This window comes from Protopterus annectens, chromosome 13.part0, assembly GCF_019279795.1.
Source record: "Protopterus annectens isolate FY-2018-M chromosome 13.part0, PAN1.0, whole genome shotgun sequence".
In the NCBI taxonomy this organism is placed as follows: domain Eukaryota; kingdom Metazoa; phylum Chordata; order Ceratodontiformes; family Protopteridae; genus Protopterus; species Protopterus annectens.
Window position 1 is genome coordinate 1,340,139,563 of NC_056747.1, and position 23,806 is coordinate 1,340,163,368.

The following is a 23,806-nucleotide window of genomic DNA, read 5'->3' on the forward strand; positions in this document are numbered from 1 at the left end:
GATGAGGGATCTCAACCTTTTGTTGAGGCTGATAAGGGAGTTTTTCCAGTCTTGAGACTTCACCTTATTCCGCATCAGTTTCCTCCTTCTGTTGTAGAGTTTGTTTATGAAATGGGACCACCAGATTGGCTTCCTTTTTTTTTTTTTTTTTTTTTTGAGGAGAGCGTCTTAGTTCTATTGGGTATGACAAGATCCATACATTTGTGTAAGTGTTTGGTGTATGATTTGGCGGTTATTTGTAACAGCTTTTTGTAAAGTACCTGGTTCCAGCTTTTGTGATACATGCACACACTAATGTTTGTCAGATTGATCTTTTATACAGTTGTTTCTTGTCATATCCATTTGAATCTATGTCACATCTTACACAAATTTGCGTTTTATTGAAAGCCCTCAAACATACACCCCTAAAACCCATTTACTTAATACCAACACACAACACTATGTACATCTTCAAATACTGAATAAGTTTTGCCCTCCTAATAAGATGACTTGTCCCAAATTGACAGCCACACTCTCAAACTTGAGTTAACCTAAAAGGAAGGTTATCTACGCTAAGATGCACAGTACAGCCTGATTTTGTCCCTCCAGGAAATAATATTCTGATTATAGCTGGGTACAGCAGTTTGAAACTCATGCCTGCTTATCCACATTCCCCGATTAGTGGAATAAATTTACTTCTCTTCTGCCTGGTGTACCATGAGTAATCATTTTCCACAAACACTCTACTGTCTTCCACTTTTAGTACTTTGTCCTCCTGCCACAGTTTTGTAAGAATCAACTACTTCTGTTGGTAGTAACTGCAGCTTTACTATTATAGGTCTAGGTTACATTGTCATGGCCAGGTTTGGAGCACACACAAGATGTGACCTTTCAATTAACAACTCCTGCTGTGGAATACCAGTCCAGTTGCTTATTTGTGCTTTCATAAATGGTAATCTCTGTTCAGAAATACACCCCCCCCAAGACTGACCTTAAAATATCATTGTCAACTGTGACATGGGGTGGGGGGGGGGGGTTAGCCATCAGTCAAATCAGAACCAGAACCCATACGGAAATGGAACAGGCAACAATGTCAAAATATGATGCTCGACTCACCCCAATGTTAGCATGGGATGAGATTTAAGACTTCATTTGCTACACTGACCATCTTAGAATAAACCAATGCTGTCCAATATCAAATGGGAAGGGAAACCACAACTGCAAACCTCACAAACAGTAAACATAGAGGAACAAATTAATCTGGTCACACACACAGACTGCAGGGATTCCCTCACTAATTTTAAGGAAAAAAAAGCTTTGAAGAAAAATCAATAAGACAGCCTGATATCACTTTTAGCTCGGTGATGCTTGCTGAAGACAACTGAATATTGGATTTTTGGGGCCAGAGGTTCAAAAAGAGAAGGACTTTGATAGCCTTGGAAAGTTCTCAAAGTTGGGCTTATCAATAACTTGTACTATTATTCCAACAAGTGAAAACTGCTATGCTCCAATCTCAGATTCAAGATTACAGGTGAAAACTCTCATGGTAGATCCTGTTATGCCTGTACTTTTAAACCCTCATGGCAGATCCTGTTATGTTTGTACTTTTAAACCCTCATGGCAGATCCTGTTATGTTTGTACTTTTAAACCCTCATGGCAGATCCTGTTAGGTTTGTACTTTTAAACCCTCACGGCAAATCCTGTTATGTTTGTACTTTTAAACCCTCATGGCAGATCCTGTTATGTTTGTACTTTTAAACCCTCATGGCAGATATGGTTATGTTTGTACTTTTTATTTTTCTTACTTAGTTAAACATGTGCTCTACGGTTATCTACTCCGTTCTGCTGCTTGCTTTCTTTGCTTCCTCACCTTTCAAATGGACTGTATTCTGTTATAAACTCTAATGTTCTTAGCTTGTGTCTGAAGACCAGGAGTGTATAGCTGACATAACCAGCTCCCAAAACCAAAAAATAAATAGCAACAGTGCTAAAAGCACATCTACTTAGCTGTACTTTTACAAGACAGCTACAAGCTAAATGTGCTTTACCTTTACCCAGTCACTGCTACTTACTGCTCGAGCGCAGTTAAGAAAAAAAAAATAAAGAAAAAAACACGAGGATAGGTGCAAAACAGACTGCAGTGTAGATCAACATGACTGCACTGCCTTATACTATCTGTTGCACACTGGTAATACACAGAATCCACACAACAGCATGGCACAGTGCTGTGGTGAGAGCAGTAGTCCCTTAACTGTAAGCAAATAAAGTGGCATCATATAGGGACAGTAATTCTTGAAGTTGGGGAGCAAGCATACTTCATTAGGTGATACCAGTATATGAGCACATTGTGTAAATATGTTAAAACAAAGAATTTTTATATATAAAAACCAACAAACAAAAATGCGAGCACAACCACATGCATGCAGCTGGAAAACAGAAGTTAGTCACTTCCCGATTATTTCTCATTTTGGATCTACACGACATAAAATATGCAAGGAAGGTATTAAGACTTGCACTTCAGTCCTCAGTTGTTCCAGTTTTGATTTTGAGCTCTGTTACAAATCAGTCTTGCATAGTTTGCCTGTTTATAGTCATCCATCGTGCTCAACTACACTCTTAGAGCATAATTATGATCTGAAAATCCACACTTTTTGACATTCACCTCCCACACATCGCCAATAAAATGTCTGCTTCACATTCTCTTTCCAGCTTAAAAGACGCCTTTTTTCAGCTAGTATACTAGACTACTGTTGTAGATTTGCACAAAACAATGTTGAAACAAGCTGGATAGCAGAGTGTGCATTCCTTTCTTCCATCCCACTTGCTCAACGGGCTAAGAAATATGATAATGACGTCTGCATTCACCAAAGGAGAGTCAACAAAAATGATCTTCACTGCCAAAGCAAAAACATGAGATGTTACCAATAACTCACTTTCCAAAGTCTGCTCAGGAAACCAGAATCATAACTCCCCTTTTAAGCTGAACGTAGATATTGAAAATAAAGAAAATAATTATGTTAACTGTTGAAAACCTCTCTACTAAAGCCACGTTATTGGAAAAGGACTCTGCCTTGCATTAAAAAAACAGGTTTCAGTATCAGGCCTGTATAACACCAACTTGCCTACATGTGCGACTAAAATGAAGTACTGTAGTACACATTAATACAGCAGGCAAAAAAAGGGGGAAGAAATCTAACCCTACACCAAGGCACAGAAAGCAGCCTGTAATAGCTCAGAGCTTTAGCTCTCTGCATTAACATCCAGAAACAAGGTCCTATTTCATGAACACAAGGTTAAAGAGCCCTTTGTCAGTTTTATACATCTGACATGGAAATAAAGTGCCACTCTGCACCTCAGCAATACTAACACTAAATGTTTCCCTGCCTCCGAGATCCTATACAACTGTGTTTACCTCTAAAACAATGCATGTATACCACTTGACATCTACATCTGGATTACTGCTTTGTTTTGTGTGTTGCATTACTGTCCAGGTCTACTAACACCGCTCGACTGGGCTGTACTGACAAAAGTACAGCTCATGCTTGCTTAATGGAGCAACAATGTTCCAAAGGACTAAAGATGTCTGAAAATTATATTTCACATCACAATGGTGCACTTGGATATTAGACAAACTAGTGCTTAATGCTTCTGCAAGCATTTAGTACACTGCATTGTAAACACGTGTGTACACTTGTGAGCACATGGGTCCATTCCATCAGGCTCCCATGGTCATGCCTTGCTACTGCTGGTGCTCCCAAAATCCAGTACCAGTAGCTTTGGGCATCAGCTGGGGTGAGCTTAACAGATGTCCCTGAAATGTGAAATCGCTGAACGTCCAGCTGTGGTGAGCTATATAGATGTCCCTGAATTGTGTAGTTTCCGAATGTCCAGCTGTGAAAGGCTGTACAGATGTCCAAGAACTGTGCAGGTCTCAAATGTCCAACTTTAAAAAGCTCAAAGTAAATACAAGTGAAAAGAAAATTACATACAGAAAGTATATATATATATATATATATATATATATATATATATATATAAATATATATTATATATACACACACACACACACACACACACATATATACATACACATATAAATACATACACACATACTTATACAGAAACAATGCAAATTTTACTGCTACAAATCACACAGTTAATAGACTTACGGATCTTCTACATACAGCTAACCACATGCAGTACAGTTAAACAGAAAATGTAGAAGTAGGGGAACTCTGGATGATCAAGGACCCCAATCTGGTATCCCAGTAAGACCATCCCAGTAAGACCAATGATTTGTTAATGCACTTTACTATAGATTTCAGCTGGAAAGGTGAAATGACTGGAGGTAAGAAGAGAACAAATTGATACATTAGGTTTTGTGCTTGAGGAAGGGATTCAGGGTGGGACAATGTTCCAAGTAGCTTTATTGGCTATGGATGTCTTTAACTTTACCAAGTGTAACACAACATTGTTCTGAGCAATGACACCATGTCAGAAGTCTCTGCACCTTATTTTAGATTACCTAAAGCTGTTGCAGTTGTGGAAGAGCAAGAAGTGACAAGTGGAATGGTCAGCAGCAAAGTCCTGAAACAAAAATTACAATGCCATAACAATTTCATCAAATCACCCGATTTCAAGTGTTCCACTGTAACCACCACTTTTTGAGCAGCCTGTCGGGCGCTAGGATCCGCCACATAACACAAGCACTCAGGTCACTCCAAGGCAAGTACAAATATGACTCAGTCATTGTCCATGATGGTGTGAATGACCTGAGACGTACCTCCCTGGACTACATGAAAAGAGACATAAAGGAGCTCTCTGAGCATGTAGCCCAGGCTGGTATGACCCTGACCTTGAGTAGCATCTTACCCTCACCAAGAATGATGCCACAATATGAAGACAAGATGATCAATTTCAACAATTGGCTTAAGTACTGGTGTCATTCAAAGGGGATCCAATGCCTGTCAACTTGGGATGATATGCTCGACAAGCCACGATTCTTCGCTAGGGACGGCTTGCACCTGTCACCCCTGGGCTTCGGATATTGGCAAAGGCTCTTGCTACCCCCATAGTGCCTTTTTAGGCAAGGCTCAAAAGACAAACCCACCTCCATAGGTATCACAAGGGATAAGAAACTAAGAGTAATGCTACTCAACGGCAGAAGTCTAAACCTCAAGATGCACGCCTCGAAACTCTCCTAAGCATGGAGAACATCAATATCTGTGCAGTAACAGAAACCTGGTTCAGGGCTCCAGAGAGCACCCCAGCACTACCAGGTTATACCTCATACCATGCTTTTTGGCCCCAAAACTTGGACTGAACCACAAAAGGAGGGAGTATCGATATTCATCAAAGATACCCACACCTCCAGGTTGGTGGCAAAGCACAAAGCATCAGAGACTATCCATGTGCAACTAACAGTGGGTAAAACTGCCTTCCAGTTTATAGCCTGCTACAGACCACCCTCCCAAACCCAGGAACCCCACTCGGCCTTCCTGAGAACACTGGAAAATATGAAGGACTCTCCAAACACCATTATACTGGGCGACTTCAACTACCCAAACATAGACTGGGAGCATTACTCTAGCTCCAACACCCTAGCCCAAAGGTTCCTAGAATTTATAAACTCAAATGCTATGGAACAGCTTGTTACCACTCCCACAAGAGGGGAAAACATGCTGGACCTGATCATCACCAACATGGGGACTCTATGCTCCAGACCAGAAGTGTATCCCTCACTGGTAAGATCAGACCATAAACCAATCTCACTGGATATTCACATCCCAATCCCACCCCCTGCCCAGAAAACCACAGTGAAAAACTTCTCTAAAGCAAATTTCACACTCCTCAAAACTGAGGTGGAATCCTTCAAAGTCCCGGGCCTGTGGAAAATACGGCCCAGATCGCAGAATCCTTTATAAACGCATTCTATGAACACCTTCAGGAATGCATGGATCATGCGATCCCAAATAAAACCAAGACCCAATCCTCCAAAGGCAGACATCCGGTCTGGTGGACCCCAGCCATAAACAAACTATACAATAGAAGGAGGAAGCTACTAAATGACAGAGCAAAATCCCAAAAAGGGAAGGCATCACTGATCAGTATTAGCAAAAACTACGGGCACACATAAAATTGTCTAAGGCCAGCTTCGAGAGAAACATTGCACAGGACACTAAGGATAATCACAAGGCTTTCTTTAGTTATGTTAGGAACCTGGGTGGTAACTCCCAGATATGCTCAGAATTAGTCCAAAATGACAAAAAATACACCGAACCCACAGACATTGCCAACATCCTAGCTGACAGGTTCAGCGCAAGCTCCCCCCTCCCACCAAAGGGCAAATATCTATCTCAGCAGAGTGCTGCCCCCCTGACATCTCAGATGCTCAGGTAAGAGCCGCCCTCTCCAAAGCAAAAAACACAGCATCAATGGGACCAGACGGTGTACCGGGCTGCATCCTACATGAACTCCAAGAAGAGCTAAAACCAAACATAAAACTACTGTTCAATCTCAGCCTTACTACAGGATATGTGCCCAAAGAGTGGCGTACAGCAACAGTGGTCCCTCTCCATAAAGGTGGTGCCTCAACGGATCCTGGAAACTATCGCCCCATAAGCCTGACTAGCTTGGTCTGCAAAGCTATGGAAAGGATCATCATGGACCTCATAAATAAAGATATTGGGGACCTACAAACACTGGATCCTACCCAGTTTGGCTTTGTTAAGGGCAGATCCTGCCTCTTAAACCTGGCTGATTTCTTTGAAACAGTCACCAAGGCCATTGATGAGGGGAAGGTGGTCCACACAGCCTACATGGACCTCGCAAAAGCCTTTGATACAATACCCCACTCGGGCATTATAGATAAGCTCACCAGCTTAAATATAAACCCCTATGTCACTAGATGGATTGCAAACTGGCTCAAGGACAGAACCCACATGGTTAGAATTGCTGGAGCCATGTCAGACTCCAAACCAGTTACAAGTGGTGTCCCACAAGGCTCAGTCCTGGGACCTCTCTTGTTTGGTATATATTTCTCGGAGGTACAGGCCAACACAGAAGGACTGTGGCTGACCAAGTTCGCAGATGACTGCAAACTGGGCCATAATCGACTCTCCAGCCGACACAAGCATCCTCCAAAAGGGCCTCATAGAAACAGACAACTGGTGCCAGAGCCATGGCCTCAAGCTAAATGCCAAAAAGTGTATAGTCATCCCCTTTGGCAAAAACAAAGTGCCCACAAATTACCACATAGGTGGTAATCCATTAAGTACAGAAGAAGTAATTAGGGACCTGGGGACCCAAGTTGATAGCAATCTCTCATTTGACAACCACGTCGCCAAAGTGGTTAGAAAAACATTTTATATAGCCCACCTAATCATGAAGGGATTCACATCTAGATCAGGGGCGTCATTGTGCCTCTTTACTCATCCCTCATCAGGCCCATAATTGAGTACAATGCCCCTTTTGGGATGTACCTTACCAGACACCTGCAGCAACTGGAAAGACCCCAAAAGTACCTCACCAAGAGGATCAAAGGGCTCAAACAGATGCCATATGCTGCCCGGTTAAAGAAACTCCAGCTCTACTCAGTGGCATACCGCCTGTTCAGAGGCGATCTGTGCCTGGCGTATAAAGCCATGTCCAACCCGGAATTAATGGACATGCTGCACCTCAGAAAATCCAAATCCCATCGAGCTCTGGCTCGAGAGACTTGAACCTCAGCACTGAAATAAATAGGACATGCTGGAGGGACAGATTCATAACCCAGAGGCTCCCTTCACTCTGGAATAAAATCCCAGTCCAGGTTAGGCAGAGTCCCTCATTGACTCTCTTCAAGAGGAATCTTGATGAGTGGATGGGAGATCGCAGGTTTACCCCGGGTATCACTTCTGTGTCACTGTTAGACAGAGGCACAGTATACTAACCTCGAAAAAGGGCATAGCAAAATAAAATGGGTGGCGAAAGCCAAACACATTCTGGCTAGGCTTATAAATGCCCTAGGGCAGATAGCCTAGTATGAACCTATGAAAGTAAAAAGACAACCGGTCTACTACGATCTACAAAAAGTTCCTCACCTCCTGGATGACAAAAATATCCAGCCAAAATTATGTGGAAAAACAACAAAACAGAATACAAATGCACACTTTCCAAGCAAAAATGACCACCCAACAAAAACTTGGAACAACATTTTTTTTAAGTTTTAATTTTTTTTTTACTTCACCTTCCTTGTAAGACAAAGGCATACTATGTGCTACACTGCACTGGCTACTTCATTCCCAGCTAAAATAAACCTGTTCCCCGAGAAAGGGATGAAATACGTACTAGCCTGTTGAATGACTCGACAAAAAACACCTCTGAATAAAAAGACTCCAACAGTTGCTGCTGGTAAACCAATATGACGTTCTCTGCAAGAAAAAGCACCTATCTGTTACAGCGCTTTGCACACCGAGATTACATAAAGTAATACCATGACATAAACTACGTACTTCTTTCTCATTTGCTGCTCCAACATATCCTCTGTTGCAACAATAAGACAAGCAAAAGAAATACAGGGTGGTAGCACTCTGAACTTCACCTCAAAAATGTTAGGCTTGGAGGCTCCGTCAATATTCTGCTAGTGCAATTAAATATCAGCCTGCACTTTGCTTATTTATCAATTATTTAAGCAATAATCCATGACTCAGTGTGGTTATATCAGGATTTTCCCACGATTGGCATGGTTTGCTCACAAAGGCAAAGACCCAGTGATTAAACAAAGCCAATCAGGGTTAAATCCTAACATACCTACACCCAGGAGTGATACATTGCTATTACACATGGACATTAATTTAAGAAAGAAAGTGCTTATTTTTCTAAAATAATGTCTTTAATCCAAGGGTGCTGAAGTAGTCCTCCGCATTTCCCCTTCTTTACTGACGTACTGAGCATGCATAAGGGACTTGTGTCCCCATGCTTGCAGACTACATCAGTGCAGTGCATGAGAAGCAACAGAGAAAACAGAATTTTTTCCCCCATCAACACTTTATAAGGGACAGTGTCGAAATAGAAGGAATACCAGGAATGCTTCTGTTTCTTAACTTTTCAGAACATACCTTATTGTTCTATCTTGTGCTGTCCCTCAGCATATCCCAAAAGAAGCCCGGCGCTCAATGGTACTTCAGTGGCCAGACTTTATTCTATTGTTACATGCTTGATTTACAACTGGCTCACTGATGAGGCTGCCCACTCAGCATGCTCGTTTTTGAACACAAATGAACAATCACAGTATAATAGTTTTTACGCCAACATACAAACTTTGAAAATAATTTCTGCATTAACATTTTTTAAGTTTAAGCTACATCTAACAATGTCACATGCAAACTAAAGCAGATCTCATCAAAGCAGGTACTATCTAAAGTAGAGCTGGCTCCTAAAAATCTCTCCAATGACCTATGCAGACTACATGCAAGGGCAATAGTAAAAAGCCTGCTACTACCTAACTCAGGCATGCTGAAACAATAATTCAGGAAATCAAAATATCAATACTTGAAACAAGGCTTAAAATAATTTGTGCCAAGACACAGCAGACTTCTAAGGAAACTATTCCTACTAGTGGGCAGATCTACAGTGCATCTGCTTCAAAAATATCTCAAATCTGTAATCAGCAGCAATTATCAGTTAGGCAAGACAAGTTCCGCTGTCCTTAGCAAGCTTGCTCTCCAGTATGACAATGTAACAGCTGTTGTTTACTACAGCTGTCTGACAAATGGCTCCTTTTATTACAAATGTACAATTAATGCTGTGAAGAACTGCAAAAAATATGGCAGCCCACCCCCGCAAGCCACACACAAGTTCCTGTTCTTAACTTCTGTTTACACTGCCTGCCTTATAACAGTCAACATACAAAAGTAGTAATAGTAACACAGTCCACTTACTTAAGCCAAAATATCCAATAAAAAAAACAACGGCTACACCCATGTCCTGGACAATGTACAACTACAATTAAAAGCAATAAAATAGTCATGCTCTGAAGCTATCAGCAATCAATTCCACTGATGCTGGCTACTTTAAAAGCGCCCTCCACCTATCCACCAGTTGGCAATGCTCCTGCTCCATACCGCATATAACATGACTATTCCCAACTGTCCTCTCACTTATCTCCCTAGCCACCTTTTTCTGTATCACATTTACTTCTCCGTTTCATTTTTCCTGCTCTGCTTTTACCTTTATTATCCACTGCCTAGCCTTTGCTAGTCTCCCCCATCTTACGACATACCACCTACTGTATTGTACATAGCTATTTCTTATTCTGTATTTATGTTTAAGTAATGTTAAGATACACTTATGACTGTTACACCCCTTCATACATGTAAGCATTTTGATTTATTGTAAACATTGTAACTGAAAATGGGCTCTTTCTGACCCAGTGGGAAACAAATGTAAAATAAAATAAATAAATTAAATAAATAAATTCAGCCTCTGCAATTCTGTAGCCTGTTTCATACAACCACAAAACAATAATTTTACAACGAACTAATGCCTCTTTAAAAAGTAAAATGTAAACATGAATTTCACAGTACAGAACAAACTGCAGTTCTGGGGGGCACACATGCAATGACAAGGTCTACAACACAGGAGAGTTACGGACACTGGGCAGTTAAATCAGTTCAGATACACCATGTATATCTATAATAACCACTTACAATGATGGATGGGCAACCCCATTAACATTCCTATCATGTTACCAACTAATCTACTGAGGGAAGGGGTTCTAAACAAAAACATTTTCACACTTCACTACACAGGTTATTTTATGGATATGGACAAGTGTTTATCTCCGGTGTCTCACAACTGTCGGTTATGGTGGGAATGATAGCATGCTCTAAGCACGGCTTACTGCAAGGTCCCTGGGCCAAACACAGGCTCAGTGCATCTGGAAAGGAGGAGGCTAAATGATCCAAGCATGGACACTGGAATCCTTAAACAGACTGCATAACAAAACCAGACTACCATCAATGCTAAAAAAGAGAGAACACATGCCAAACAAGCTAGGTTACAGGAATAATTGAGTCAAAATAGGAAAATACTACAGAGTAGAAAGTGACGAGGATAAACAAAGATGAAACAGGCCAAAACTAACCAGGAAAAGCAACTTAAAAGGTTTAGAGTGTAGCACGGCAAAATTACAAAAGAAATTAAGCTAGGCAAACTATAGGCTGATTCAAGCCAAGTAGGAAGTAACAACAGTAAAACGAAAAGCAAACATGGTTTCGTTTCAGCTTCTATTTTATTATACAGTGTTAAATGACCTTACTGTGGTTTCTGAACAAACCTGACACCAAAGTCACTGTCTTGTTCAACAGTCAAAGAGGAAAAGGTGTGCACAACTTGGTGTCACTGTCGACTTTCTGCAAGCCATACTTTGAATATACAGTTTAGAAAAAGATCTGCCATGATGAGAGCAGCAAGGGCAGACAACCTCTAGGGAGGAAAAGGGGGAAACAGAAAAAGAGATTTAGGCAGTATACAGACAGTCAAAGCAGGAAGAAACATGTATGAGACAGGCCTGTGTTGGGGCACTCCTAACTGGCCAGTTTATTTAATACCATGGCACATGTGCATATAGGCATGAAAGCATGTACACAGATGCACTCACACACACACACACACACACACAAAGCTAAAAACACAGGAAGCCACAGACATACCACTCTCGTTCTGAGAAGTAAAAACAAGTACAAATCAGCGAGGAAACAAAAATCAAAATAACATCTGCACAAAGTCTAAATTGTTTCTCATATAAAACAGTGTCCCACTCAATAACGCCACCCCCCCCAAGTTTCTTGCATGCGTAATAAGTAATGGAAACTGGAGAATAGTGAGGTAGTGCCATTGCGCTTTACACCACAGCTTTCCAAATGCATGTGCGTCCCTACACACCTAGCTTTTCAAACAAACAGAGGCATGAAGATCACCCTGGACCTTTCTGCTTGCTGTAATATGCAAGTTCAAGTCTCACATCAGCTTAACATAAACACTGCGAGTGCCTCACACAACATTATACATACAAAATACACAGTGCAAAGGACAAAGATTTAGCTTGACACCTATCCAGTAGCTGTTTTGCACAGATCACGAAAGTTTTTTTTTTTAATTACTCATGCGTGCATGCACTGGAAAGTACAGCATTTCAACACCTGCTAGGTAGTGCAAATGCCTTCAGGATTACTGGATTTTATTTATTACTGTCTGCTAACATTTGGTTGCAAAAGTCCTCAGTTACTACAGCAAAGGCAAGCGTAAAATGTTTTGACTCTACAATGGAAAGATCCTTCTGCTCCAAACAGCGCCAAGACAAAAAGCAGTAGGTTCTCCTATGCCAAGCCCCACAGAAGTAAATGAATCAAGTTATCATACAAGTGAAACATGCATATCAATATTTGGCAAGCAGATGGCTGCTGGTTTCAAATACTGCATGGAAACAGAAGCATTGTTTAAACAGAACTTCAAACTTTCAATGTAACAAACATTAATTTCTACTTACAATATCATCTAGATGTCGCTTAGTGCCAGAAATCCTTTAGCATATGTTTTTAATTTTTTTTATCATTTCTACTAGTCTCCCTAAACAGTTCATGAAGGGCCACCTTTTATTTCTACTCAAACCTTGCTTTGTTTCACAAAGGAATTTGTCTCACCCTGCATGACACAGGCTAGGCAGCATTAATTTCTATACTTCCCTTTCATAGTTTTATATCAGGATACTATACTTGCTTATCAATAAAGTACTACAAAAGATTTTACCAAAAACGGTCTCTGAAAAAATGAGTTTTCAAATTTAGCTGCTAACCCACTGTAAAGCAAGCAGAAGAGAAGTACAGTTGTGTAAAATCTTGCCATAAGAGTAGATGTCCTTCTCTTCAATGTTGCAGTATTCTTCTTTGAAAGGATGTCCCACCCAGGGCGGCCCAAAGCTTCGCCAGTATGAAAAAGCCTAAAAAAAAAAAAAGACCTTATATGCTCCCTGCATGGAATGTAGGAGATAAAAGGGACTTACAGAAACAACTCCCTAGAACTGAATTACCCCAGTCGCCACTGGACAAAGAAGTCCATGTACATCCAGAAGGAATAAATGCAGAAAAACAAGAGGGGGTTGGAGCGATGGAGCAAATACTGCAACAGTGAAGAGAAGGACATCTACTGCTATGGTTACATTTTGCACAACTGTACTATGTCCTTCTACACCACTGTTGCAGTATTTTTCATAAAAGTGAGAATAAAAAAGCTCAAGAAACAGAATAGGAGGTAGAAGGCTGAGAAGAGCCCCCAACAAACCCACATAAAATGGTTTCAGCAAAACCTGCTCTGCCCCCTTGAAACTATAACCAACTTATAATGTTTAGTAAAGGTATGCAATGAACACCAAGTAGCAGCCTCAAAGATGGAATTGGTGTCCAACCCCTGCTGAATCTTCTGCAGGACTCTTGGAAGTACAGGAGAGGAAAGTATAAAGAAACATCGGCTTTCAAGGAAAAGGGCATCTGTCTTCCATGCCAGATGTCATGGCACTCTGGAAAAGAACAGAGGAAGCTGCCTGTTCAGTGGGGAGGCAAAAAAAGATCTACCTGAGGAACAACCCACCGATGGACAAAGTTCAGAAACACATCACTGTGAGGCATCCATTCATGAGCCTGTGTTTTGGACCGGCTCAGAGAGTCTGCCACTAGATTATGTTCTGAAGGAATGTATACTGCCTGAAGAGGTAACGGATAATGGACAGTCACTTCCCAAGCCTAAAGCACCATCCTGCAGGAGAGGTAAGATTTTGTGTTCCCCTGCTTGCTGACATACCACATCACTTATTGTAGTCTGTGTACACCATTAAGAGGCCTTAAGGGCCAGAATCAGAGCTCTCATCTCTTTAACATTGATATGGTCCGACTTCTGATGGGGAGGCCAAAGACCCTGAACCTTCAGATGACCAAGAGAAGCCCCCCACCCCACCCCATGTTTTAAGCATTGAACAGCTCTTAAGAGGGTACTGGAGGATGAAAGGGCTGGCCTGGGTTGAAAGCGAACTGGACACAGGAGGAGAGGTACAGTGAAATTCCAAGAGTGACAACAAAAAGAAACGTAAAACCTTCCTGAAGAGATGGTGAAAAGGAATAGGAAGGTAAGTATCTTTCAGATGCAAGGACACCAGAAGAGCCTGGGGTAATAAAAGAGGACAGAGAGTTTGAAGAGTAAGCATCCAAAAAGAAGGAATCTTGAGAAAGGTATTGAGCCAGGAGAGATCCAAACTAGGTCTCCAAGTATTCTCCTTTTGAGGAACCTGGAACATCTTGAAATAAAAACCCCTTCCCACTTGGGAAGAGGGGCAGGCTAAATGGTCTCTTAGTTCAACAGGGACCCTAGAACATGCAGGAAATGAGGAAGATGCTCTAGACGAGAATGAGAAATCCCTGAAAAAGGAGAAAGATTTTCATACTATGAAGTAACCCTGATGGATGACAGAAAGAATCCAAGAGTCTGAAATGATGAGACGCCAATTTGAAAGACAAAAGGACAGCTGAAGGGACAAAGGAACCTGGTCTAAAAGAAGGGGGGGTGTGAATTGTCAAAAAGAAGTAGGTTTATCAGATAAAAAAGGCTTCCGGGCCACAGTAACCTGAGAAGCCTTACAGAGGGGGACCAGCCGCCCACCCTTGGTGCCATTAGATGCCTGGCAGTGTTACCTGCGAACAAAAGCAGACACGGAAGGATAATTCCTCTGGAACTTAGAGAAAGGAAAGATAAAAATATGTTTAAGGTCTTGCAAGGCTTTGTGTTTCTCTTGGAGAGTTAAACATGTCAGCAGCAGAAGTCCCAAGAAGGTGTGTACTATCCAGAGGAGCATCCAACAACTTGGCCTTAATGTCCTCAGGTAGAGACTGGAGATGAAGTCAAGAATTAACGCCTCATGACAGACCCAAAAGCCGCAGCCCTAGAAGAAAGAGGTGTCAGCAGCATCACAGTTACACTTAATACAGTGGTGAGTCAAAGAAAAGCAGAACTTAAAAAATATAAGGTAGAAGATTTAACATAAGAATCAGAGATGGCAGAGATAACCTGACTAGCCTGAGCAGTCAAGGCCACAGCATACCTGGTCATGTGCGTCTGGTAACGAATATCCCTAAAGACCAAAACAGAAACAGTGTAAACATTCTTGACAATCCTTAAAGTTTGGAAGAGGGCAAGAGCTTGGAAGGCTTGTCAGAAGAGACTGACCACAGCAGGATCAGCAGAACTTTATTTAAATAAAACTGACAATCCTCAGGTACCTTACAGAACCCTTCTTAGGAACAAGAGGCTGAGAATCAGAAGACTTGGAAGCAGCAATGAACATATCCAACACGGCAGTCAACACATGAGGAACTGCTGATGGTTTAGGAGTATCTATCTGAAGCAACTCATAACACTTTTTCTGAATATCAGACACTTGACAGGAATACCACTTAAAGAATTCTTCTTTGATCCCAACATTTGTGATCTCCCCAAGACAGACATTAATGAAAAAACTGTTCACCTGTAGCTAAAGTTGACTAGTCGTGTCAGTAAAGAACAGTCTGCCCCAGACTAGAATTTGTTTTTCTGTAGGTATGCTCACCCATACCTACAAAAAACAATGCTACATCACATCCAATACTACAGTTACCAAGACATCTCCAATCATGACAAGCCAAATACCATAACAGGCTACAGAACATAATCCTCATTTTTGTCTAGTTCGTATCTGCTTCTGATGGATTAAAATTAATCTATGATGCTGTTTATAAATGCATTTTTCTGTACTTTGTAAGTTTACTCTGCCTTACACCTATCCAGTGGCCACAGAGGGTCCAACTGGCAAGTTCACTTTCCTGGCTACCAAAACAATGGACAAATACTTTGCTGTTAAACTTTTCTTCCGTTTGGCAATTCTGGGTGCAGTCATACACACAGCTATTTCACAGAAAGGGCTGCAATTGCTGGAAAAGCATATAAACCCTGCACTAGCTTAGAGAACTCAATAGGCGTATGACACATCCCAAAATCTGGCATCTTGTTACAAGGAGACAATTATTTCCACAAACCAAAAGTATCAGTTTACAGTACATTAACCAAGCTGACCGATGAAAGGTACGCCTTCACTGCACAGCATGGAAACTTAAAAAAAAAAAACAACCTGCCATCATTCCTACATTTCCGAACACCAACAGTTGTCTTGTTACCGCCTGCTTAAGAATGACAAGAATCGGCTTCAACCTTCACCACAGAATAATCGTCACACAACAGTTCTTGTGCAATAGCACAACTGATATTAACAAATACCTTAACTGTACTGAAAATAGTGCCATCCTTATGCTTAGCAGGTCAAAGATGACCACGGAGGGAATGGATACACATCAGGCAACACAGCAACCCAAAACAAACAATTCAGCTGTATATAGTAGTAACATATTCACCACTGTAACAAGACCTCACCTATACTGAACACTGTGCCTTATTCAAAATTGCTAACACATCCCTGAGATACTTGTATCATAATGGGAAATAGTACACAGCAAAAGCATTTACAACAGTAATAGGTCCATGGTAAGTGCTAGGCCAGCTGTCCTTGTGCGCCATTTTAAGCCTAGCCAATTTCCCTTTTTGTGCTTGAAATAACCTATCCCATTTGGTTAGAGACCGTCTTTACCCATCCCATGTTCAATAATTATATTATCCCTAATGAGAATAGCTGGAGTCATTCCACAGATAATCTGAACAGACTCATGCATAGTACAAAGCATTTAGGAGTTACACCTGTCCATTAGCAGTACAGGGGACAATCAGGGGTACATTTTCTGTTTACCAGCCATAAATCTAACCTGCGCTTGAAAATGCACACGGATGAATTTTGTTTTATGTGGAGGGGGAGTCTACTCCATCTTCTGTGAAATATACTTGTCCCTCTAAACTGTTCTATTGATGTTGCAGAATAGGTTTAGATCCTACACAGATTATTTCTTATATCATTAGACTTGCTGATGTGCAGTAAATCCATCAGTACTGGATCGGAGGATACTTTATATACCAGACGCAGGCCACCTCTTCGTACTCTGTAGGATAATGAGTATAGTGACAGGGCTATGCGTTGGTCTAGCTAGGACATGCTGTTTAGTCCTTATACCATTTTAGTAAAGAATCTCTGTGGATGTTTCAGTAGTTGCATGTGTCTAGCCAGATACATGCTAAAGGGAACATTGCATACAACGACTGGCCTAATGAGGGCTGAGTAAAGGGGACAATGACATTGCTAGATCTACACATTCCCCTTTATAAGCTGTACAACACAGAACGTCTTTCTTACAACAGCAGACACATGCTGGTCAAAAGTTAGGTCAGTAACGCATATTGTTCTTAAATACCGAACAGGTGAGACAACTCTTAGGGTTGTTAATGTGGTAGCTCCCTGAGGTAGATGGCCAGTTTAAGGTACCCTGTGTATACCATTTTGCCTTCATCCATTGCTCTGGTGACCTTTTAAAAAAAACACCAGGTTGAGTAAGCATGACCTGCCTTGATGAATCCAAACTGAGACAGGTTCAGTGTTTGGAGATTTTCTGTGTCCTGATTAATTAATTTCATGATAAGTCTTTCCATGGCTTTGCATATGAGGCTGGTCACACTTATGGGTCTGCAACTGCCTGGGTCTGTGGAATGCCCTCCTTTATGCAGGGGAATGACTGTAGCTGTTCTCCATTTGCTTAGTACAAATCTATATGGAGGATGAGATTGAATGATGTTTCCAAGGACATTGCTAAATCTCATTTCATGCTATTTAAGATGCAGCCAGGGATATTGCCAGGACCCATCAATGCAGTACTTTTAGCTTCCGATAGCACTTTTAGGACTTGGTTTTGTGTGATAACTGGAGATGATCCAGTTTTAGGTATATCTTGGGGGACAGACAAAGGGGAGAGGAGTTAAGATAACAGCTAAATTTACTGGCCAGTAGGTTAGCTACATCTTCAGCCTCAGTGTAGGTAGCATTGTTCACAATCAGCTCAGTGCATTGCTGTGTTGTGCTTTTGAGATTACGAACATAACTAAAAAAATATCTTGTTACTGCCTTTGGCTTGGGTAGCTACTTTAGCCTCAAACCAGGCTTTGGTGGATTTTATCAAGCTCCTAAGTGGTTTGTTATCAATGACGAGGGCTCTAACATTCTGAGAATTACTCTTTACTTTTGGTCAAATTCTTTTCACTTGTTAATGATCCAATAAGTCAGCTATGGTAAAAAAGGAACTATACCCACAGAGTTGCCACACACAAAGTGCACCCCCCCCCAATACTTGCACAAACTTACATACATACACACACACACTACTCTGTTGCATGATCTGAGAGAATTCTGGAGATTTAATCAGCTAAAACGGACTGCTGAGACTTTTACTGGAAAAAATATATAAATTGAGACTGCATGAAAAACACAAAAATCTTTAATTGATCCACGGATATTGAATTAATTTTGTGAAAACAAAAATTACTTCTATGCCGTAATCAGAAATGGCACTGGTCCACAGAAGTGTTTACAATCACACATCTAACAGCGGACACTACAAAAGACAAAATACCAGTATCATGGAATGCTTTTTTTTTTTTTTTACAGTCTTAACAGCTACTGAATTTATATCACTGTGCTCCCTGCATAAGACATATGCTGCATTCCTTCCCTCCCACACGTACGTGCTGAATAGAATCTGATAAAACAAACTAGGCAGATGTCAATCAGCTGATGGCTTCAGGCTATACATCTGCATTACACACCATCCAAAGCAGAATAGAAAACAGAGCCATATGATACACCAGCCATGGCAAAAACAGATGTCATGTGAACCAATGCACCTCACCAGTAGAAAGAGGACCAGTGAATACAACTTAGACGAGGGAGAAGAGAGCTTTTTGTAACTACACAAGGCCACTTGCACAAGATCAAACAAGATTACTGATAACAACAATAAAGAAGTGTAGATATACTGGGAAGAGAATAACAAGCAATTTACATGCATCTAGTCCCTACAATGCCCCTACCAAAGTCTGTCTCTACTTGTTAGACAATCCACCATCACCCTCCAAAAAGGAAATTCCACCACCCAATCTCTCTAAACAACAATGTTTTAATGTCAGATTTAACCAATCATGTCTGTCTCTGTTCTCAATGTAACCTTTTGTAAGCAATAACACCTCCGAGATTAAAATCTGATATCCCAACACTTGATAATGAGAGTCCAGGAATAGGGAGACTGAAAATATGGGCTTCCACACAACAAGTCTGAGCTCGCCACTTACTGGAGTAGTCGATTTCTCTGAATTAGGGTGATCTCAGTGCTGGTGTATATACATTTGGGGGGGGTGTGGAGTCTTGCTTCTCACAAAAAAGATTGTTTTAATGTAATCCCTGGGGTTATGCTTGCCACTACTGAATTACAACTGGCTGCAATATACAGACAATAAGTCTCTAAATAAATCCTGTTTTCAGACTAAATAATTCCAATCTTTTCAATTCTTCTTCATAAATCAGACATTTTGTCAAGCAAGTATGAGCTTACCTTCCTTGTACAAACACTTAGAAAGCAGTCTTTTATATGTACTCCAGTAGGTAAAGTAACTTCTGATTCAAAATGCTATGAACAGCACTTTTGTTTCTTAAAAAACTTTGGTACACACTAACGAAATCAAGTAATGTTATGACTGTTCACAAGGTTGTTTCACCAGATACCTGGGCAAGTAAAGGATATAGTCATGAAAACAGGACTTCTCCAGCTAGTTAACCACAACAATGGAGCATATAAGGAACAAACTAATATCTGTTCACAAAAGAAAGTTAGAAAATTTGATTATCCAGTTACACAGAAAAGATTTTACACCCCGCAATCCCAAAAAATGAGCTTGAAAAATGAATGACAAAACATGTTAACAACCATCCTTTTTTCTCCATTTCTTACTAACAGTATACATATGACAGCCATAGTTAAAAAACTAAAACCCACAAAAAACACCTACCAAAAAACTTTAAGAACTAAAACATTAAAACTTCATTAGATCTTTTGTTTGAAAACACTTAGATCAAACTACTTCCCAGGACAGTCTTGCTGTACTGTCGTTCACAATGCTATCATTGTTCAAAATGCGGAGTCACTGTATCATGCACCAGAAGGGCAAACAGTACACTATCTGCTGTGGATCTACAATTAGCACTACTAAGATATGCCCAGGGAGAAGATAAAATTCTTCATGCTGAGGGTCATGTGCTAGCCCCTTTAGGTCCGCGCACAAATGGGCTACCTCACTGCAAGCTGTCCAAGAAAATGGAGAATGTCTGCGCAAGAGTACAAGGGCCTGGAAAGGGCAGACGAGGAGTCAGATACAGTAAAGTCCCATTAAACACACTGTAGTCAGTCAAAGGCACCCGTTTCTAGGGGTAAAAAGAATTTCAACATTCCTTCCATGTTAACATCAACTGAAACACTCCCATCTGCAGCTACACCATTCAACTAGGAAGTGACTGTTCGACTGATGCAAGTTAATAAAACGAAGATTCTGTGACCATGGTTATTGTCCTGGTACATCCCTCACACGGCAGTGTTGACTTCACACGCCATTAGCATAATTTCACTACAGAGTAATGACAATGAAGCACATCTTCTAATACTGTGTTCTGAAGGCGCATAGACCTACAGGAATCAGGAGACAAGTTTTTAAGACAGTGTCCCTGTTGGGGAAGAAAGTAGGGACATGGGACTTACAGCAAGCCACAAGATTGTAACACACACAAAAAAAGGAAATGGTCAAAGACAACTATGTGCAAGCAGGATCCACACGAATATCTTGAGATTTATTTGTCAGCCGAACCTGAGCAGCATGAAGGTCCCATTTTCAGTGGAATCACAGGGAAACAGCAACAAACAATGAGAAAACTCAGTCACTCTAGACAGTACTCCTCATTTACATAACACAGCACATGTTTATTAAACACCTTAAGCTTTTCACTAAGGCAACTTGTAAATTCAGAAAACTTTTCAGCTGAACTGTTGTTCAGTAATTAAGCATGAAAAAGGAAACTTCTAAAAGTCTGCACAAAACACAAACAGAAACCTAAATGTACTAAACTAAAATAGAAGCTAAAATTAACAATGTATCCTTTCCAGGTGGTTACAAACACTAATAAAAGGCGCGCATTAAGCATCTGACATATAAGCATTACCAACCATTAAAAAAATAAATAAAAACAAAACATACCTTCCTAAGTCTCTGTCCTTGTTGCTCATTGTTCCCATCTCGGTAACACTTCCTGCAGAGCTGGCTAAATCCACAGACTGCCTTTTTTCCACAGGGACATTTGACCCATTGCAGCTTTTTGTTCTGAACAGCTTGCTAAGACGGAACTTCAGGGAGCCTTTGCGGGACCTGGCTGGCACATGGTGGGACAGTCTTTCACCATCTCTCATTGCGCTGGGCGAACTGACGCATCGGCTGACTCGAACCTTTGTAAAATCATTAAGAGGGAAAGGTGGTGGAATCTCAGATGAGCTGTTCTGCAATGTATCAGTCCAGTGGGTTGTGTCACTTCCTGCTGTGGTTCTGCTGTTGAGGTGTTCACCACAGTCTACTGCATCCCTCAACACACAGCAAGTCTGAGGATCCCTGTATACTGGGAAGCCAGGCACTGCCCTGCTGGCCCTCTGAACAGCTAGCCCATCAGGTAAGTTATTCATTTTCTGGGGGTCATTCAAACCACTTGCTAAAAATGCCCGACATGGACTGTTGACATCTTCCTCTGAGCAACTGGTGGTTTCAAGACTATCTACTTCAGATTCCAGACCTTCCAAAACTAAAAGGGCATCACTAGTTTCTGTGGGATCCTCCAATGTCCCAGATGATGCCAAAACACCTTGGCACGGGCAACCAACATCTTTAGGTAACCCCTTGCGGGCATTCTGACCCACCAGTTCCAAATCTTCCAACTTCCTAGCTAAATCAAAGACTGGGTCAGCCATGCCACTACCACCAGGAACCCACCCTACGTCAAAAAGATGACCAAGGGCCAGTCTTTCGTGCCCTGGGGCAGGGAGGTCCTTGAGATTTGCTGCAGCATAACGGTGGCGGTGGCACAGTTCTGAGGACTGTGGGCACTCCAGTCCATTTCTCGTTGTCACTGATTTCATGTGTTCATCCTCACCATCTGGCAGTCTATCATGACATTGTTTCTTACTGTCTCCTCCAGTCTCTTGCAGTAGATTTCCTGCAAATACCATGAGCTGGGGCCCAGCACAACCCCTGCGAAATTCAAATCCCACGGTGGGCACCACGGAGCCTTCTTGTGGATGCCAATTTGTGCCCGGCTCCAGGCCACTTCTGTCTGCCACAGCGCCCTCACCATTCCCCTCTTGCACCACAGGCACCGTGAGGGGCTCTAACTGGTTCGCCACCTTAGCTTCCGCACCTTCCATACCGACCCCACCGAGTACCACCTCCCGGCTGCCGGCCTGCCGAGCTCAGCCGCAGCGCAGCGGCCCGATCGCGGCTCCCCGTCCCGCCCTGCTGGCGGAAGCAGTGGCCCCGCTAGCGCTGCCATTGCACTCAGCACCGAAACCCCATCCCCGAGCCCAGCCCACCACTGAGCCGGGACCGAGTGATCACAATGCAGAGAAGCTGACAATACGAAAAGCTCGCGATCTACACAGTAAAGCAGTTGACAGCAGGGATACCCCCGAAATGACAGCTCCGTCAGCAGCCCCAAGCACAAATCCCCAACGGAGAACAGCGCTCGGAGGTATTAAACCACCGGTCCGTATTCTGCAGGACGTCCAAATCACCGCCCACACTCCTGCCGTAGCTCACTCGTTATTCCTCCGCTGTGCCTCAGCTCTTGCTCTTCTCCGTCCGTGTTGTCTGCATCCCTCTCGTTTCTCGCCGCCGGTGACGTGTGCGCTGCACCGCCGTAAAACCCTGGACTCCGCCCCCAAACAACCCACCCACTTCCTGGGCGACGAAGCAGGTGTTAGTGGTAACGGAGTCCGTCGGTACCACATGTGTTCCACTGATGTAACTCAGTCACTGTATGCAGCCACCCATGTAGGATAGGCAGGGGATAAACTGAAGAGGGGCAAGCAGTCGTTAAATGTAAACATATAATAAATAGAATCGTTGTTCTGCCTAATGAGCTGTAACTTTCCTGCTTTACTCAGGATGGAAGGCGGAACCGAGTACCACCTTGTTCCTCTGTTTGCGGTATTGTTCTGAGTAACATACGTTCTGCCCATCACATGGTGTGTTGTGGTTTTAAGGATATACTGCTGCACACCGAAAACACACAAAAAATCTAGGCTATGTGACAGAACGTGGACTGCAGCGCTAACAACAAGGGCAGGTGTGCTGCGCATATGCTGGTTTACCTTACCCTGTCAACGAGCAGAGTGTACTGCAGAGGACTTTTGATGACTGTGCAGTTTATGCTGATACACCAAATAAATAAGTGTTGGGGAAGAGGGCTTGACCAGCTTGGAGTTGTTTTTGCCCCTGTGATATGACTTGCCTAGTGGCAATTTTAAAGAGATCAAAGGTGAAACATCACCTGTTACTTGCTTTAAGATGGACAGAAGTCTAAGATCAAAATGTGCTAAGCAGTACTATAGAGTTAAAAGTATAATGGATTCTGGTTCATTTTTCACCTTTAAACAGTTATCACCAGACCAATTGGTACCTCTTTCTTAGTAGCAACTAAGAATTCAGTCCCAAGAAACCAGTGAGGAACCTAACCCAAAATACCAATTTGCC

At 41.9% G+C, this 23,806-nt stretch overlaps 1 protein-coding gene across 2 annotated transcripts in view; it reads right to left on the reverse strand.

Moving 5' to 3' along the window:
* Positions 1 to 22,953, reverse strand: part of SOCS7 (suppressor of cytokine signaling 7) — a 939,941-nt gene extending 916,988 nt beyond the window's left edge. For both annotated transcript variants that reach the window (XM_044055367.1, XM_044055366.1), the window contains exon 1: positions 21,269 to 22,953. In XM_044055367.1, the coding sequence (XP_043911302.1) occupies positions 21,269 to 22,479 (1,211 nt within the window). In that variant the 5' untranslated portion in view covers positions 22,480 to 22,953. The remainder of the gene's footprint in view (positions 1 to 21,268) is intronic.
* Positions 22,954 to 23,806: the final 853 nt, after the last annotated feature.